At 39.7% G+C, this 19,518-nt stretch overlaps 2 protein-coding genes across 3 annotated transcripts in view; both read left to right on the top strand.

The window, feature by feature from the left end:
* LOC131228143 (putative disease resistance protein RGA4) overlaps positions 1-19,518 on the top strand; it is a 67,876-nt gene that overhangs the window by 25,832 nt on the left and 22,526 nt on the right. The gene's annotated exons all lie outside the window — the stretch shown is intronic.
* LOC131228021 (dihydrolipoyllysine-residue acetyltransferase component 5 of pyruvate dehydrogenase complex, chloroplastic-like) lies at positions 266-3,615 on the top strand. 2 transcript variants are annotated; one of them, XM_058223840.1, is made up of 4 exons: positions 266-437; positions 3,035-3,105; positions 3,229-3,312; positions 3,410-3,613. In XM_058223840.1, exons 2-4 carry the CDS (start codon positions 3,061-3,063, stop codon positions 3,524-3,526), a joined length of 246 nt encoding a protein of 81 aa, XP_058079823.1. In that variant the 5' UTR covers positions 266-437; positions 3,035-3,060; the 3' UTR covers positions 3,527-3,613. The 2 variants fall into 2 exon arrangements, with proteins under 2 accessions (XP_058079823.1, XP_058079824.1); XM_058223841.1 differs by lacking the exon at positions 266-437 and adding an exon at positions 727-1,770 and having other exon boundaries at positions 3,410-3,615.

Below are 19,518 nucleotides of genomic sequence, written 5' to 3' on the forward strand. Positions count from 1 at the left end.
GGCCCAACATCTAATTCAGAGCATGAAGGACCCAAAACACCAGATCCTAAGGTAAATGACCTTTCTTTTTATTCCTTTTTTCTATTTCTTTGTAAGGGTGTAATTGTCTGTTTTCGTTGGAAGGAATTTCATGCATACATGTTGATTTTGTATTTGTGCAGACATTGAGAAGACTTGCTCAGAATAGAGACGCAGCTCGGAAAAGCAGGTTGAGGAAAAGGTCAATCAAGCAAATCAAAAAAGAAAAAAAGAAGAAGAAGTCATTTTTCCAACTTCAATTCTCCTTAATCTACTCTAGAAAAATCAAAATCTGAAATTGGGTGGTCTAAATTCTCTTTATTATTATTTTCATCTTCAACAGGCTTATGATCAGCAGCTAGTCTAGTAGGATTAAGCTAACTCAGATAGAACAATAGCTTCAAAGGGCTCTATCTAAGGTGAGGCTCTTTATTCATATTACTCGGTACAGTGCTTGGCCTGATTCTTGGGGTTGGAAATGTGATTTTGTAGGCAAAATTTCTAAAAACCTTTTCTTGGAAGCAGGGATGTCACCATTAGTGTGTGTCTCCCAGTCCCACTAGTAGGTCCATCAGAACATTCTTGAAGTTGTGAGGTGGAATAATGGAATTCCCCAAACAACTGCTTTCTGGATATCCCTCTACTTCCATCCATATTCTTTTCTTTTCTTTCTCTCTCGTTCTTTTTGTGTGTGTGTGTGTGTGTGTGTGTGTGTGTGTGTGTGTGTGTGTGTGTGTGTATGTCCTTTGTGAGGAGTTTCCATACATCTGCCACTCCAATGGAAGTGCATTAAAGCACCACTCTCCCTCCATATGCAACCATATTAAAAATCATACCATAACGTTCAGCCACATTCTCCATATCTGGAAAAGCAGATTAAAGTTACAAGTGAAACAGTGTGGCCATTTATTGCAGTAGCTCTCCATCCCATTGAATATTGAGGAGAGTTTGAGCAGAATTTTGTTGAATGCAAATTCAAGAACCAACAACTCTCTGCAACAAATGTTTTTAAAAATTTTCCATGCCTGTATACACATTAAATGCTGATCTGCAAAATGATGCTCCATCTTGGTGCAAATATCCCTGGTATTTCAGAAACATAGTGAGGGAAACTAGTAGAATATGGAGGAGGTGTGTAAGATGGAGGTGGAGAAGCTAGAAGGGAGGGTATTTCATGGTTACCATTGCATTCAATACAGTGCTTGCTCTAGCTAGTTTTGATTATCTCTTATATCTGTTGAGAACCAATAACGGCCGTTACTTTTAAGTGGGTGTTTATTTTTGTAGTTTTAAATAATGAGTTTGTTAGTTTATTCTTAAATACAGTAAGAACAATTTAATGAGAAATCAACAGACCCATGTTGCAAGAATAGCTTTCAGGTTGAAGGCAATGATGGGGAATACAGTTGGAACAATTTAAGACAACATACCCATGAATCCTAGAAGCTACAATCATGGGAAATAAATACAATAAATAAATAAAATAAATCATGGTTGACAATAACAGCCAAGAACAAAAAACCAAGAGCAATAGTCATCCATGTATGTGTTTGCCCTTCATCCATGAATATGTAACCTTATGAACAGGTTGAATGACAAAAACGATCACTGTGGGGCCTTGGTAGGTTTCCAACTTACTGTAATGTTTATTTGCTATCCGACAAGTTGATAAGGTCACACAAGCCAGATGAAGGGAAAACATAAATATCAGCTTAAGCCAAAACTCCCATGGCCCTCCAAAACTTTTCAAAGGTAAGCATTCAATCCTCACTATTTATTGTGATGTAATCCCCCTAAGATTTAGAGCTGCATCATTTTTTCAACTCATGCCCTAAAATGAGCTGACAAAATAGATTGATGTATGGATAAAATACACATCATGGTGGGGCTCACAGAGGTTTAACACCAGCTTGCTGGCCGGTGTTGGAGTCACCAGACTAACCATTTTTGCGGATTGCCCATGGCTACAGGACGGTGCTATGTGGGCCCCATCATTTTTTCAAGCAAGGGATTCCCTGGCACACGCTCCCAATCAACAAGCCATACACAACTTTTTTATGCAATATCTTATTTTGTAGTATTTATAGCATCTAAATATTCCTTACTATTTCTACAAGTTTTAAATTACATATAACAACTATTGAGTCCAATGAGATTGAGCCCTTGAGTCAACCCAAGCCAGGTGAATATTTCTGATTTTTTTACCTTTGTAATTAGTTTTCATGATATCTCTGTTGGTCAATACAGAGTAAATACATCACTAAAATGTTGCTACTTAGTGGGAGGGGTTGAGATTTTATTGTACAAACCAAGGTATAAATTTCACTTCCTTTCATTTTTTTACCCAGAGAATTTTTGTCCATGGGACAGGGATTTTTTTTTTTTTTTTTTTTTAAAGAAGAAAGGTCCAAGAGCCAAATACACATTCGGGCAGGAACACCATAACAAAAAGGGAAGGGGCCCGCCTATCGTAAACGATAATCCCGGAGACAAAAGAATCGGGCTGAAGGAGAGTAAAGAGAGACCAATAGGGGGGAGGGATCCTTACCCAGATTTTATCATCCACTTCACTAAAATGCCATGCACTTCACGAGTGAACTTACAGTGTTCTGGCCCTGTATGACAGTGGCTTAAGCAGAAAAAAACAGGCCCATCCCTTTTGCTTTTGAGTTGGCCATTTCAAGTTTGGGTGTTTGGACATTAAATGAAAATGAAATGATAATCATTTTGTTATTTATTGAGTAGTTTGTGCTTCTAAAAAAAGTCCTGTGGGGCCCATTGGTCTCTGATCTATTCCATTGACCTGATGGACCAAACAGTTATGGGCTATCTCCCAGATTGAAATAATCTATGGTTTGTATCTTTGGACCATTTTCCATTGAAGATGGAATGTTGCTGTAATTTTTTTTCTTCTCCCATCTATGTGATCGATTCTAAAAAAAGCCACACACACATAATTGATATTTGATAAATCCCATTGGATGTTTCTCATAATGCCATTTTGTGGATTTTGTAGGTACATTCACTCTTTCAAACCTTGGTATGTTTGGTGTTGATCACTTTGATGCAATTCTGCCTCCAGGAACTGTAAGTAGTCCATTCTGAACTGCTTCCATTTGCAAGGTCCATTGAGCTAAGCAAGTTTAGAAGTTGGTATCCCCTCTTCAATTGAGAGTCTGACTGCCAAATTTGCAATGGACTGTTCTGCAGGGAGCAATCATGGCTGTTGGAGCATCCCAACCAACTGCAGTTGCTACCAAGGATGGCGGGATTGGTGTGAAAAGTCAGATGCAAGTGAGAAACATTCTACTTGATTAGTTATTTGGAGGCCTAGAACCTCCAGCCTTGAACCTTCCACAAACTCACCTGGGGAAACTCTGAATGCTTGCAGGTGAATGTTACTGCAGATCTTCTGCATTGTTTGTCTGATGCTTCAGACAACTGGAATTTTATTTTTATTTTTGCAATTTGGTTGTTTGATGCTCTAGACATCTGTGTTGCTTTATAGTATGTATGAGTAGATCATGTGGTGAATAATTTTTTGAATCTTATTTTAATTCTCTTTAGCAATTTCGTCTGTTCGTGGATGGTTTTGCTTATTTAGTTTCAAATACAGAGGTTATTATTGTTGCAAAGAAGATAAAAAAGGAAGATAAAAAGGAAGACTTCTAGCCCTAGTTTCAGTTGAAGGTGGCCCAGATGTAATTTCTTCTTAACTGTCTATTTTGTAGGTAAATGACGATATGGTTATTTCCACTATTGCTATTCAATGTGATAATGCAACCAAATGCACCCTAAGCCAGATAATGACATAGTCAGATTTCTAGGCCACAGGTACCTATTGTTGCTTCAACTGGTGGATTAGTTGATACCGTCAAAGAAGGTTTCACCAGATTCCAAATGGGTTCCTTCAATGTTGATGTAAGTAACAGTTCTTTTATTCATCAATTGAATTTTCCATCCATTTTAACTATTCCCTTTACAAAAACTGAATTCACATTCCATATATGTTCCTTTTTCTTTTTATTTTTTTCAGTGCAAGGCTGTCGATCCCGTAGACGTGAATGCAGTTGCCACAACCATCAAGAGAGCCCTTTCCGGTCTACGGCATGCCTGCTTTCATGGAGATCATGAATAACTGTATGGCCGAAGATCTTTCCTGGAAGGTGAGTAAAATTCCTAGTAACCTATGCTTAGATGAATGGAACTTACAAGAAAAGAAACAGTATGAAAAACAAAACCACATTACTTCTCTCTTTGTGCTAGATTTGAATCTGTTGGCTGTTGCACAGGGACCCGCGAAGAAGTGGGAGGAAGAGCTGTTGACTCTAGGAGTTGCTGGCAGTGAACCCGGCATTGATGGAGAGGAAATTGCTCCTCTTACTAAGGAGAATGTGGCCACTCCTTGAAATCTCAAGTCAATCGACACTAACCTAAGCTTTTTACAACTAACTATATCTTTGTAATTCACGGATCCGTTGGCTAGAAATTGTCATAAGATGGAAGCACAATATTTTTTGCATATGGAAGTCCAACTCTCTTACTACGAACAGATGTAATCTTTTATGTATGCGATAGACTGATTGTCTACTCTCCCCATTTCTGAGCATTGTCGGTAAGGTTATAGAGAAGGAATGTAATCTTTCTCTATGCATTCATTTTTCTTTTAGTCCACTGTAACTTCTTAGACATGTAATGTACTAGCAAGATCATCTAATTAGCTAATATGAGACCCACATTATTAAATTTTTGGCGTTGGTGTGATATGGATCGTTCATTCATTTGGTAAGGCCAGGGATGACATGGGTGATTGCCTCATCACTTAAAGGTTTATGCAAAAACATTTCAATTGAATTATATATTTTAAAAAAAAAAATTTACCGGCTTGTGCTGGGCACTGTCAAATCTATACAAAGATTTTTACCGGCGCTTGTATAGACTTTTGCCGACGCTTTTCAAGGACTAAAAGTGTCCAAAAACCTGCTTTTACCAGTGCTTGAACAGACTTTTCCCGATGCTTTTTCTACTTTTGCCAGCACTTCTTTCAGAAATACCAGCGGGCGCCGAAAAAGACTATATAGTTAGCGGCGCCCAGAAAAGCGCCGGTAAAAGTGACATAAACACTGGCAAGAGTTTTGCGGACATCCCCCTTTACCAGCGCTTGTCTAGTGCCCATAAAGGTAATGCCGGCGGTTTTTGGGGTTTTTACTGACGGTTTGGACCGCCGATACAACTGTCTCAAGGAAATTCAAAACTTGAAACACATGTTGGTGATCAGCCCTTCAACACACTGGCGTCATGATGAATGTGTCTTCACCTACTATTAGTTTTGTCCATTAATCAGGTGAGCCACACTTCTACTGAGAAAATGGATGCTTAACAGATCAATAAGATGATAACCAATGGTACATGAGTGGACCACTAATGCACCATATTAGTGGACTGACCGAACTTTTACACTAGGACACTTTCACCAAGGGGTAGACCCGATGAATGGAATGGATCTCACACGCGTATGCCACACTGGCACACATGAGGGCCCTTATATTTGTCCTCTGTAGAAGTGCATCCACAAGAAGGACCGGCTCCTTCAAATGTAAAATTTCTATCCACTTGCTAATATTTTCAATCCTATGTTTACTTTATTTATGTAATATCTCCATAACAACCCAAGAACTGGTGTATGTTCATAGGAAAGTATATACTAATGTATGGTAAACATAACCTTCTCTAGAAGCTCAGTTAACAGTTATACCAGTGCATAGAGATGAGAAGTATAGATTGAGGTAGAGTTTTGTCTATGGCTATAGTTTCTTGGTCTTCAAAGTTGTTGCATTGTTTGTGTTTGTATTTCATGCATACAAGCAAACACTTGTAGCCTGCATGTTGTTAAGATGTGGAGCCACATCTGGACGGCCGCTCAACCAATCAAGTGCCCTACTTGACCGGTCGAGTGGCCCACTCAACCAGTTGTGGATTGGCTCGACTCAAAGTCTAGCGAGCATCGGTTTTTTGGTCCGTGGTACTCGACCAATCGAGGCCCATGCTCGACCAGCCGAGGGTCCACTCGACCAGTCGAGCACCCTGCTGGACCAGTCAAAGTTACGCAGATTCGTTTTCGGATTTGATGCGGACTGCGGAATTTTGAGTTGGTTTTCACAAGGGTGTGAAAGGGAAGTTGCCTAAACTATAAATAGGGGTCCCTAGGGCTTTTCTAGGTATTATGAGAGTTATTCCAAGGTGTGGGCAAAGGGTTTTCTCTGTACTTCTAAGGAAAGAGGTTAGTATATTGCCTTGTAATCTTTGTTTTCTTCATAGTGAAAGTCTGCATCCATGGTTTTTTTTACCCTTGTTGGGGTTTTTCCACGTATATCTTGTCTTGTGGTTTGTTTGGAATGCTTTGATTCTTCTTCTAGTTTATATTTCTTCTTGTTTATCATTTGTGGGTGAGACCGGAGATTGGATCTCGGTTCACTGCGTTGTTGGCGTGCTGTGCAACAACTGATATCAAAGCTATTAGTTTAGTTCTATTGGGAGCAATAACGGAAGAAGGGAAGACTAGAATTGAGAAGTTTGATGGTTCAAACTTTACCTTCTGGAATATGCAGATGAAGGATTATCTGTATCAGAAGGACCTCTATATTCTCTAGGAGGAAAAGAGAAGAAACCAGATAAGATGACAGATGATGAATGGTTTTTATTAGATCGGAAGGCTTTAGGAGTGATCCGACTCTCTTTGGCTAAGAGCGTCGCCTTCAATATATCCAAGGTTTAAACCATAAAGGAATTAATGGAAGCCTTAGCCACCATGTATGAAAAACCCTCAGCGTCCAACAAGGTTCATCTTATGAAACAACTATTCAACATGAAGATGTCAGATGGTGGGAGCGTGGCTGAACATCTAAACGAGTTCAATACAGTCACGAGTCAGTTGGAATCCATTGACATTATTTTTTAGGATGAGGTCAGGGCGTTATTGATCTTGTTCAGTTTGCCAGACAGTTGGGATGGTTTGGTAATTACTGTAAGCAATTCTTCAGGGTCAACAAATCTAAAATTTGATGATGTGGCCGGTCTAATTCTCAGTGAAGAATCTAGAAGAAAAGCATCAGGAATTTAAGGGGATTTAGGGAATGCTCTAAACGTTGAAGGAAGAGGAAGATTGCTGAACAAAGGAAGCAATAAACACGGACGTTTTAAGTCGAGGAAGAAGTCCAAGGGACCGAAAGACAAAGATGAGTGTTGGCACATGAAATGTGATTGTAGGACCCTCAAGAAACAAGAAGGAAGCTCTCAAGGTAGGATGGATTCAGTGAATCTATCTGAGGAGAGTAACATAGAGGCGTTGATCTTGTCTCTTAATGTGAGGAATGAGTCTTAGGTTATAGACTCAGGTGCTTCGTTTCATGCTACTCCATATAAGGAAGTTCTACGTAATTATGTATCAGGTAACTTCGGGAGAGTCTACCTGGGTGATGATGAGCCGTGCAGTATTGTTGGAAAGGGAGACGTTCATATAAATCAGAAAGACGGAACGACTTTGAAATTGAAGGATGTCAAACATGTACCGAGTTTTGAAACGGAACTTGATCTCAGTGGCGCAGTTGGCTGATACCGGTTATGTGACGACATTCACTAGTGATTCCTGGAAGATCACAAAAGGTGCCTTGGTGATATTTCAAGGCATAAAGGAAGGTACTTTGTACGTGACTTCAGGATCGTATAGTTCACTCGCAGTCACATCGACTAGAGTGAATGAGCAATTATGACATCAGAGGTTGGGACATATGAGTGAGAAATGGATGAAAGTGCTATTGTCGAAAGGGATGAAAGTGCTATTGTGAAAAGGGAAGCTACCAGGGCTGAAGTCTATTGACTTGGAATTCTGCGAGGACTGCGTGTATGGCAAGCAGAAGAGGGTAAGTTTCAAGAAGACAGGGCGCGCTCCAAAGACGCATCTATTGGAGCTTGTACACACTGATGTGTGTGGACCAACACAGGTATCATCTCTCGATGGTTCACATTATTTTGTTTCCTTTATTGATGATGCTAGTAGAAAACTGTGGATTTATTTCTTAAAGCACAAATTTGATGTATTTGATGTATTTAAGAAGTGGAAAGTTATGTTAGAAAATCAAACAGGTAAAACAGTAAAATGTCTTAGATCTGATAATGGGGGAGAGTACTGTGATAAGAAATTTGAGGAGTATTGCGCAACAAATGGAATCAAACATCAGAAAATGATTCCAGGGACACCGCAGCATAATGGTGTGGCTGAGCGCATTAACAGGATTATACTTAAGCGCGCCAAGAGCATGAGGTTACATGTAAGGTTGCCCAAGACCTTTTGGGTAGATGCTGTGAATACTGCTGCATATTTCATCAATAAAAGTCCCTCAGCACCATTGGATGGTAGGCTACTAGAAGAAACGTGGACTGGGAAAGAAGTGAACCTTGCACATCTCAGAGTGTTAGGTTGCACTTCATATATTCACATTGATGCAGAGCACAGAAACAAACTGGATGCAAAGTCTAGGAGGTGCACGTTTATAGGCTACGAGCAGCATGATTTTGGCTACAGGTTTTGGGATGCAGAAACAGGAAAATCATCAGAAGTAAGGACGTAGTTTTCAATGAAAAAGTGATGCATAAGGACTGTGAAAGAAAATAAGGCCGAGGAGAAAGAATTCGTAGAGTTGGAAGAGTTAGCGGACATGGGTGTTACAGCACCACAGGATGATCATGCACGGGAGCATTATGAGGCAGAGCCACAGACACCAGCTGTGAGGAGATCCACTCGGGAGAGGAGACCCATGGTCCGATACTCGCCCTCCTTACATTATCTACTGCTGACAGATAATGGTGAACCAGAGTATTTTTAAGAGGCATTACAGTCAAATACACGGGTTAAGTGGGAGCAAGCCATGGATGATGAGATGGACTCTCTTGAGTCTAATCATACATGAGAGTTAGTCACTTTACCCAAGGGTAAGAAAGCTATTCATAACAAGTGGGTTTACAGATTGAAGGAGGAGCATGATGGTTCGAAATGGTACAAGGCCAGATTGGTTGTGAAAGGGTTTCAACAAAAGGCAGGTATCAATTTCATTGAAATATTTTCACCGGTAGTGAAAATGTCTACGATTCGCATGGTATTGAGTATAGTGGCTACAGAGGACTTACATCTAGAGCAGTTAGATGTTAAGACAACCTTTCTTCATGGGGACCTTGAAGAAGAGATATATATGTATCAGCCGACAGGATACGTGGTACCAGGAAAGGAGAACAAGGTGTGTAGACTAAAGAAGAGTCTATATGGCCTGAAGTAGGCCCCGAGGCAGTGGTATAAGAAGTTCGACAGTTTCATGTCGGGAAACGGTTTTAAGAGATGTCACGTAGACCATTGTTGCTATTTGAAGAAGTTTGATATGTCGTATATCATCCTTCTTCTGTACGTTGATGACATGTTTGTAACCGGTTCAAGCATGAAGGACATCTCAGATCTCAAAAGACAATTGTCTAGAGAATTTGCCATGAAGGATTTAGGAGCTGCAAAATAAATCCTAGGCATGAGAATAAAGCGTGACAGGGAAAATAAGAAACTGGTTTTGTCATACGCAGAGTATATAGCCAAGGTACTTGATCGATTCAATATGGGAGGTGCTAAGCCGGTTAGCACTCCATTAGCCAACCACTTCAAGCTATCTAAGGAGCAAGGTGGAAAAACGCAGGAAGAACGGGACTACATGGATAAAGTCTCATATGCGTCAGCTATTGGGAGTCTCATGTATGCTATGGTGAGCACGAGGCCAGACATTGCTCAAGCAGTAGAAGTTGTTAGCAGGTTCATGAACAACCCTGGGAGGAACATTGGAAAGCTGTGAAGTAGATTCTTAGATACCTGGTAGGTACTAAGGATGTAGGGCTGTGCTATAGTGAATCGAAAATCAAGCTACAAGGTTACGTGGATTCAAATTTAGCAGGAGATATCGATATCAGAAGAAGCACTACAAGTTATGTCTTTACTCTGGGTAGTGTTGCAGTCAGTTGGGTCTCTCAATTACAGAAGATAGTATTTATCAATACGATGGAAGCAGAATATGTTGCGGCTATAGAAGCGTGCAAGGAGATGATGTGGATGCAAGGTTTCTTGGAAGAGTTGGGTAAGAAGCAAGCAGATTGCAAGCTATACAGTGACAGTCAGAGTGCAATACACTTGGCTAAGAATTCAGCCTTTCATTTAAAGACCAAGCATATTGTCATCAGATATCACTTCATATATTTGTTACTGGCAGATGGATCGATTGCTCTAGAGAAGATTTATACAAGCGAGAATCCTGCAGATATGCTGACCAAGGCGGTCACACGGAGAAGTTGAAGCTCTGTTCAACTTTGATTGGTCTCTAGGCTTGAAGACAAGGTGGTGTACTCCAGATGAAGAAGATAAAGGTTTATGGTGATGTGTCTACAAATGGGAGATTGTTAAGATGTGGAGCCACATCTGGACGGCCGCTCGACCAGTCGAGTGCCCTGCTCGACCGGTCGAGTGGTCGTGGATTGGCTCGACTAAAAGTCCAGCGAGCATCGGTTTTTTAGTTCTGCGGTACTCGACCGGTCAAGGCCCGTGCTCGACCAATCGAGGGTCCGCTCGACCAGTCGAGGTTACGCAGATTCGTTTCCAGATTTAATGCGGATTGCGGATTTTTGAGTCAGTTTTCGCAAGGGTGCAAAAGGGAAGTTGCCTAAACTATAAATAGGGGTCCATAGGGCTTTTCTAGGTATTATGAGAGTTATTCCAAGGTGTGGGCAAAGGGTTTTCTCTGTACTTCTAAGGGAAGAGGTTAATATATTGCCTTGTAATCTTTGTTTTCTTCATAATGGAAGTTTGCATCCATAGTTTTTTACCCTTGTTGGGGTTTTTCCATGTATTTCTTGTCTTGTGGTTTGTTTGGAATGCTTTGATTCTTCTTCTAGTTTATATTTCTTCTTATTTATCGTTTGTGGGTGAGACCGGAGATTGGATCTCGGTTCACTGCGTTGTTGGCGTGCTACGCAACATATGTTTGTGTGAGCATGAAGTGTTTTTAACCGACCATTCCTTATCGACTTGGCATGAGAACAAAATAATGGAACTTTTGCAGAGTATTACATTTTTATTTTTTATTTTTATTTATTTATTTCGGCGGCTGTTGACCATGTCAGGAAATGTCAATAGTGCAGCCCAATTCAAAGTAATAGAAGAATCTCTGATGAAATCTTTTTACTCACATTGAGAACACTAGGTAATTCTACTTTCTTTGTTTTCCAGATCTGTATGCTATAGCTCGCCGGGACAAAGGCTAAAAAGATGATGATGATAATATATTTGTGAGCCTTTGCATCTCCTTGTATTACATTCTCCATATTCAAAATGGAGAACAATCTATTTATACAAAGCTATGCATCATTCCTTCCCGGCCATCAAGGCTATATGATCTATTGGTTTTGATTTTATAGTAACTCAAACAGTAATATTAGTAGATATACTTCTGAAAATGTTTAGCAACATCTACGGAGACATCACTGTCGGCAGTTACCTAATCATGGCAATATATGGGAGCTAGTGAAGATCTCAACTTTTCGATGGCTCAATGGTACATGCATGGTTTTTAAATTTATATGAATAAGGACTAATTCACAGATGGTTTGGGGTAAAATATTTAATCCAAAGTTACTGTTGTGTTGCAGAGATGGCGCATACTTGAAGTTTCGGATACAGGTCGAATCTTGATCTCCAATCTTCCTATGGATGATCTGGCTACAATTTTGCACCTTCCAACAAATACCATTCTATGAACGGATTAGACCAAACTTCCATCAGATACAACAGCTTGGATTAGAGAAGCCAGACCTGGTACCTTTCATCCCTTCCATGTTCAAGTATTTGAGGGAAAGGGGGATGCAAGTCGAAGTAAAGATTGTCTACTTCTCAATTGAGGCTCTGTAGCTTAGTCCATTCATGGATTTGGCCAACTAGACTGCATGCACAAACGATCAAGACCACCTCCCATCTGCTCGACCCTACCGTTGTGGGTGATTGTACAGAAGACAGAATCTGTGCTACCTGATTTCAGTTCTGTAGTCAGATTATGAAGACCAAGATCTACACAAACCTACCATTCGTGGGTGATTGTACAAAAAACATGCGGATAGGAGAATCCTAGCTGCCCAATTTTCTCTGTTGAATGTGATATTTATACAGTTTGTACAAAAAATGGCTGATTTTTGTCATCACCCGTTTGCTTGAAGGCTCTTTCTCAGACAGAGGATTTTCCAATTGATGTGATATTTATACAATTGCCTGTCGTCATAGGGCTTATAAGATTAACATACCAGATGATCCACCAATGAGCCATGCAGGTCCAATCAAGCAGTAGACCTTCTGAGGTAAGGGCAGGCTGCAAATTGAAAATGAAGCAATAGGCCTCTCAAATTCTATGTCAAGGGTGGGAAATCTGGTGTTCAAACACAATTCTTCAGATCGAGCATGGATGGTCCTCATTGCTTGCAAGTTTATCAGCTGCTATGCTTCACGAGTAGGTTTCAGGAAGCAATGATCACTTTACTAGCTGTTTGTAGCTCTATCCTTGTGTTGAGTTTAGGAGGCTAAAGTATATAAATGGAAGTTAAGTAGCGGAAGAAAGAAAGATTGTATTTATTTTAGAATGCATGTAAACCAGATCTGTAGTCTGACTGTTATGCTTGTTATAAGTAATCATATGAGTTTCATTTGCTATGTTTATGTTAAGTAATTGATTGGTCATTGTATTTACTTTCTTATTTTTGGTTGTGGATCTCTCTGTTTAACCTTTTTTTCATACTCGATACTTTGAAATTTGCTGATGCAAAATAGCTCCAACAAGAATAACAAGTTTGGTGGTCAGATGCCAGATTACAGGTCTCAAGAATTTAGAGGATCCCAGGTTAAGTCTCAGTACCAATTTTGGTGGGCCCATGCCCTCCACATCAGACTTATACATGTCAAGTAGCTTTTTCCCAGATTAATCACACCCATAGATCATTTTATTTTTTTATTTTTGTGAAACCTTTTCCTGGATTAATCACACCCAAACAGAACGTTTGTTCCAATTACAAGCATATGTTTGTAGAACCTGGGGCCTTGTTTGGTAGACAACTAAAAATTAGTTCATCTCATTTTAATTATCATTAATTATGCATTAGAATTTAGAAATCTTGTTCTCTGATACATAATTACTTCAGGAATTGAGTGGTGCCATCCAGCTAACAAGATGTTGTCATCTCCCAACTTTGGTGGGCCCCGTAGGGTTGATGCTTGTCCGGATCACTTTTTAAATTGTCGTGTGGATCACTTTTTAATTTGTTATGAGTTTCTTTGGACTATTGTTTATGTACCAGACATTACTAACTATATCATCGATTGTCCATAGTTCCGCTTCAGAAACAAGATCACAATTACCCGTTTATGTTGAATAGAGAGAGGCTACATATGGAATTTTTAGGATTGTTTGATCATTGAGGCTTTTTATCACCAAACACATGACCAAAAAATCAAACAAGATGGCCCCATCAAGTGACCAGTCGCAATCACGGTCACCATAGATGTCTACGGTGGAGATTGAAGTGTACCCAATTTGTGGTGTATTTGAGGGAGATCTTCCTTTCTTGAAATATATGTGGATGCAAATTGCTGTAGGGCCCACCGTGATGTTTGTATCTTATCCACACCAGCCATCCGTTTTACCAGATTTTTTTAGGGCATCAGCCCAAAACTGAAGCATATCCAAAGCATAAGTGGGCCACACCACAGGAAACAGTGGGGATAATGACACCCAATGTTGAAACCTTCCTAAGGTCCACAGTTATGCTTATCTATCATCCAACCTGTTCATGAGGTCACATGGATATGGATGAAGGGAAAACAGAAATATAAGCTTGATCAAAAACTTGATACAATCACGGTCTCCGTACATTGAGGGAGAGCTTCCTTTCCTATCGAAATATATATTTGGATCTCCTTTTTTTTTTGAACCATGCCTTAAAATGAGCTGGAAAAACTGATGGACGGCGTGGATATACAACATACATCAAGGTAGGCCCCACGGTCAGGGAAACACCCACTACCGCCTTATTAGACCATTGTCTTTGACGCCGCCTTTTTATGACTTACGGGCCAATGCTCTTGCTTGAAACAGAGGTAAGACACACATGTCATTGGCGAATACCTTTCAAAAGTCCATTGCGTCTGGCAAGGGAATATTCCTGCCGTGTGAGTGCCTTAAAACGAGAGATAAACTTCTATACTCTGGCAGAGCGTGATGGATCATATGCAGGCACTTAGAGATTGCACACTTGGAATACAGCCAAGTCAAATTAAACCATTCAAATTATAGGATTTAGCTTAGATGTACCATGAACAAAAAAATAATCACGATTACTTTGCAATCTGATGGTGAAAAATGAAAAATATCCGATGGTCTTATTTCAACAAATTTACAAGTGACCACCAATCAAAGGTTAGGATTGTTCATCGAATCTGATATTTGGACTCTTAACTTAGAGATATTGCTTCTACAATTTAGTCAGTGTATTTTGAGTTTATATATATGCCACATGTACTTATTTTATAGTGTCTGGGTATTAAGGGTCATAAGCCACCAGAGTATCAAATAACTCCAGGTGTATTGATGAACATGTGGAGAATTTGAGAATTTTCCAATGATTTTCTTATATACAGAGAGAGAGAGAGAGAGAGAGAGAGAGAGAGAGAGAGAGAGATATATGCTCACACACAATTAGTTCGAAAATTCAAATTGTTCCAACTAGCCATCCATTAAATTAATTTTTTTTTTAATTATTAAAAGCACCTTTTTTCATTTACATATAATGCCTCCTTATAGTAGGGTATATGACGTCAAGTTTTGTATAGGTATTATAGGAATGTATGTCACATACTTAGTTCGTTTATCAAATAAGGTATACTGATTCAATTTTAGTTGATAAAATTTATTAAATGATCTTATCCACTTGAGCCACACATGCAAATTTAATCTGAATTGTTCCCAATTGTTGGACTGAATTTCTAATGACCCACTCTTTTTGTACAAGAAGATCATATCATTAATTATGGAAAAATAATAATTTTATATGCTTCACGGCTTATAAGGGGGCCATAATTAGGATTTGTTATATATATGATACATTGACCAAATAAATCACAAGTGTCCAACTTCCATAAATAGTCCTCTCTAGGAGAATCCATTGGCTACTCCCCCACCACTGATGGTCGGTGCTCTATGGGCCCTACCATGATGTACTTTTTTCATCTGTTCTGTTCATCCATTTTTAAAGATCATTTCAGGACTCTATATCAAAAATGAGAGGAATATAAATCTCAGCTGGACCACACCGTATATTTATCCTTTCATATTAATTTAGAGTAGATTACAAAAATAGAGAAAATCCAAAACTAAAGTCGATCACACCAATGGAAGCAGCGGTGATAATGACACTCACCGTTAAACCTTCTTAGGGCCCACTCTGAGATTTTATTTGCTTCATTTTTGGATTCATGGTATATAGTACATGGGAAAATGGATGGACAGTGTGGATATACAATACATGCATTAAGGTCGGCTCCTTGGTCAGGGACAAACCATATTAGGTGAGGCTGGCCGCACCTAATCCACTCCCAAAGCATTAGTAAAGTGTCATTACCGCTGCTCGGGACGGAAACGGATCGGCAACCCCCCTGCCACCAGCCAATGGATAGTCGGTGCTATGTGGGATCCATCATGATATATGTGTTTCATCCGTGCCGTCCATCTATTTTATACATCATTTTATGTATGAGAGCAAAAATGAGATACATACTAATCTCCAGTTGACCACATTACAGGAAACAATATTGAATGACTATCGGCCATTAAAAACTTTTTGGGGGCCATAAAAGTTTTGGATCAAGCTGATCTTTGTTTTTCCCCTTCATCTAGGTCTGTATGACAATAGATTGGATGTCAAATAAATAGTATAGTGGGCCTTAGGAGGATTTTAATGGTGGATATCCAATCACTATTGTTTTCCTGTGGTGTGGTCCAGCTGAGATTTAAATTCCTATCATTTTTTAGGTCAATCCTTAAAATGATCTCTAAAAATAGATGAACGGAATGGATAAACACATACATCATCGTGGGGCCCACAGAGCACCGACTACCCGCCATCGGGCAGGGGGAGTGACCAATCCGTTCCGGCTCTGGACTCCAGTTGCGTGGTAGAAGAAATTAGGTTGACGTTTCGTAGACCCCAGCAGTGGAAGAGGATTGCGTACTGAGTACACTCTGTGGGCCCCACTGTCATTCATGCATTGTATCCACTCTGTCCATCTCTTTTACCACATAATTGTAGGACTTTATGCCAAAAATGGAGCATATCTAATCCTTAAGTGGACCACACCACTAGAAACAGTGTGAATTGAACATCTACCGTTGAAAAATTCTTGGGGCCAACTGAAGTTTTAGATCAAGCTGATATTTGTGTTTTCCTTTCATGATCTCATGAACAGGTTGGATGACAAATAAACATCCAGTTCCACTTTTTCCTGTGGTATGGTCCACTTGAGCTTTGTACATGCATCAATTTTAGGTTGAACCCCTAAAATTATTTAGAAAAACGAATGGACGGCGTGGATAAACTACATGCATTCACGGTGGGCCCAACTGAGTTTGACTCATTACACAGTCCGATTTCCCCAGCAGTGTTATATTCACACCGTTTATCCATTTTTTCAGATAATTTTTAGAATAAACTCAAAAATAGGACACACCCAGTGCTCAAGTGGACCACACCATAGAAATTAGTGTGAATTGACCATTTTGGAGTGGGACCCATTTATGTTGAATAGAGAGAGGCTACAGATGAAATTGTTAGGAATGATTGATTATTATTGAGGCTTTTTGGGGTGGGACCCATCCCCGCGAGATGAAGCATACATGTTTGTGGTGGTACCTCTAATTGTGTCCCATCACCAAACACATGACCAAAAAATAAACAAGATGGCCCCATCAAGTGACCAGTCGCAATCATGGTCACCATAGATGTCTATGGTGGAGATTGAAGTGTACACAATTTGTGGTGTATTTGAGGGAGAGCTTCCTTTTCTATTGAACTAGATGTGGATGCAAATTGCTGTAGGGCCCACCGTGATGTATGTATCTTATCCACACCATCCATCCGTTTTACCAGATTGTTTTAGGGCACTAGTCCAAAACCGAAGCATATCCAAAGCATAAGTGGGCCACACCACAGGAAATGACAGGGCGGCATTTTTTTTATAATCTCATTGTGGGCCCACTTATCTATTGGAAGGCCATATAAATGATAGGGCAGCATTTTTTTTTTGGTCTTGGGCCTTGCATGGGATTACACATCTAAGGATCAGAGTGTTTTTCACACACTACATTGTAGTAGTCCATAAAAGAAAAAAAAAAAAAAAAAAAGAAGTTTAAATTATCATATATTAAAAAATTAAATTACACTAAGTACACCCTTGATCTTTTACCGGCCTATCAAGATGTATATGTAAGATCTACCAATGATTCAGGTTGGACGACATACCAAAGGAAATAGTTGGGAGAAAGACATCCACAAGGGCCTCTACGATGATTATATGAAATCCACTCCAAACTATTAGATGCCACAAAAATGGCAGAAACTAAGCTGCGAAACAAGCCATCAAAGTGACACTCCTTGGCCTGAACAAGGGAATTCAAGTATCGATGAACAAATGCAACTTCCGCAATGGGTAATCCCAAATGCCACCTATATAACTTCCCATCACAGTGGGTCCTACCTAACATCACAGTCTTGGATTTTACGGCTCACTTGAATCCGCGTCCATAATCTGTTATCTCAACTTACTTAAATTATTATATGTGATCTTCTCTTTCCCTTAAAAGAACACCCATTTAGGATTTTTGTTTACTTTGTAATGCCCCATTTGGAAGGACCACAGCCAGTAATCAGACATTTCTAATTATCTGATTGTCGGCAATAGGAAAAGAAATAGGCTTACCTGTATATTTTGAAGAGAGGCTGCGGATCAGATTATCAGGATTATTTAATTATTGAGGCTTTCGGGCTGTGGCCCATCCTGGCAGGGTACATGAGATGAAGCACACGTCTATAGTGTCCCATCACCAAACCATGACACAAAAACCATACCAACTGGCCCACATCAAGTGGCCAGTTACAATCACAAGCACCATCCGTGTCTATGGTGGAGATTGGAGTGAACACAATATCAGGTATCTTTGAAAGAGAGCTCTCTAATTTACTATTGAAATATGAGCAGTTAAAAATATCCTGCATTATCAACGAAGGCGACCCACTGCGTTGATGTTTCCACGAAAGCAATAGAATTGGCAGCCTCTTGATGCTTTCCATGTGCTTTCTGTCTTATCTTTTGATTCATTTCAATCCCACTTGCGCTGAAAGTAACATATGGGCACAGCCCAGTGTCATTATTTTCCTTCCCACTTCGTGGAAAAAGCAACTTCATACAAGCAAATATAGGTAATAAGGTGCATCTTCAGGAATCCACATCTACCAGGTGTGTCATATGCGACATTATCGATCTACAGCTTTTAGTATGCCAAATGTATGTAGGCATCATATGTGATTGTCTATCAATCTTTAATTAGTATTAGTTGTAGGAGAGTAGCCTATTTAGAAAGGCCTTAGTTGGATAGATACATCCAAATTAGCCTATCCAAAGAGAACTTTAATGGTACCCAACTAACCTTGAGTGTGTAGTTACATCCAACAGATCCCATCTAGTAGAACTGAACTATTATACACACACACACACACACACACACACACACACACACACACTATCAATCTACAACTGTTTATGACATTATGATTTATGCTATACATCTATCTGAAATTTTGTAATTAACTTTCAATGTCCCTATATTCAACATGCATGTGGTGATCCGGTCCATCCATCTTGTGGACCACACTGATCAGCAAAAAATGTGAAGCAGTCCTCATGAGATGTCCAAAATGCCAAGAGTTAAGAGTTGTGGTGTCATCCAGCTAAAAAGATACTTTCATCTCCCAACTGCATGGACCCCACCGTATTGATGGCTGTCTGGATCAGTTTAAATTACTATATGGTAAAGAATATATTAGCTAAAATGGAACATATGTAGGCAATAATATAGGAGGAGAATCTTATATGTGATCCTACTTGTATGTTATCCTTCTCTTTCCCAGGAGTGGATTAGTTGTTACCGGGTAACAGCTCAAGGGGTGTTACCCTTACCGTGTGGGGCCCACCTTCATGAATTTGCTTCATATACATGCTTCTTATTCATTTTTTCCGGATAATTTAAGGACGTTGTCCTAAAACTTAAGCAGATCCAAATCTCGGGTGGACAATACTGTTCGAAAAAGTGGTGAATAACCATTAAAATCTTT

This window comes from Magnolia sinica, chromosome 15 (assembly GCF_029962835.1).
Source record: "Magnolia sinica isolate HGM2019 chromosome 15, MsV1, whole genome shotgun sequence".
In the NCBI taxonomy this organism is placed as follows: Eukaryota; Viridiplantae; Streptophyta; class Magnoliopsida; order Magnoliales; family Magnoliaceae; genus Magnolia; species Magnolia sinica.

Coding starts and splice junctions, on each gene's coding strand:
- LOC131228021 (XM_058223840.1), top strand. CDS start 3,061: ATGTTTGGTGTTGATCACTTTGATGCAATTCTGCCTCCAGGAACT. Junction 3,106..3,228: donor CAATTCTGCCTCCAGGAACT/GTAAGTAGTCCA, acceptor ACTGTTCTGCAG/GGAGCAATCATGGCTGTTGG. Junction 3,313..3,409: donor GTGTGAAAAGTCAGATGCAA/GTGAGAAACATT, acceptor GAATGCTTGCAG/GTGAATGTTACTGCAGATCT.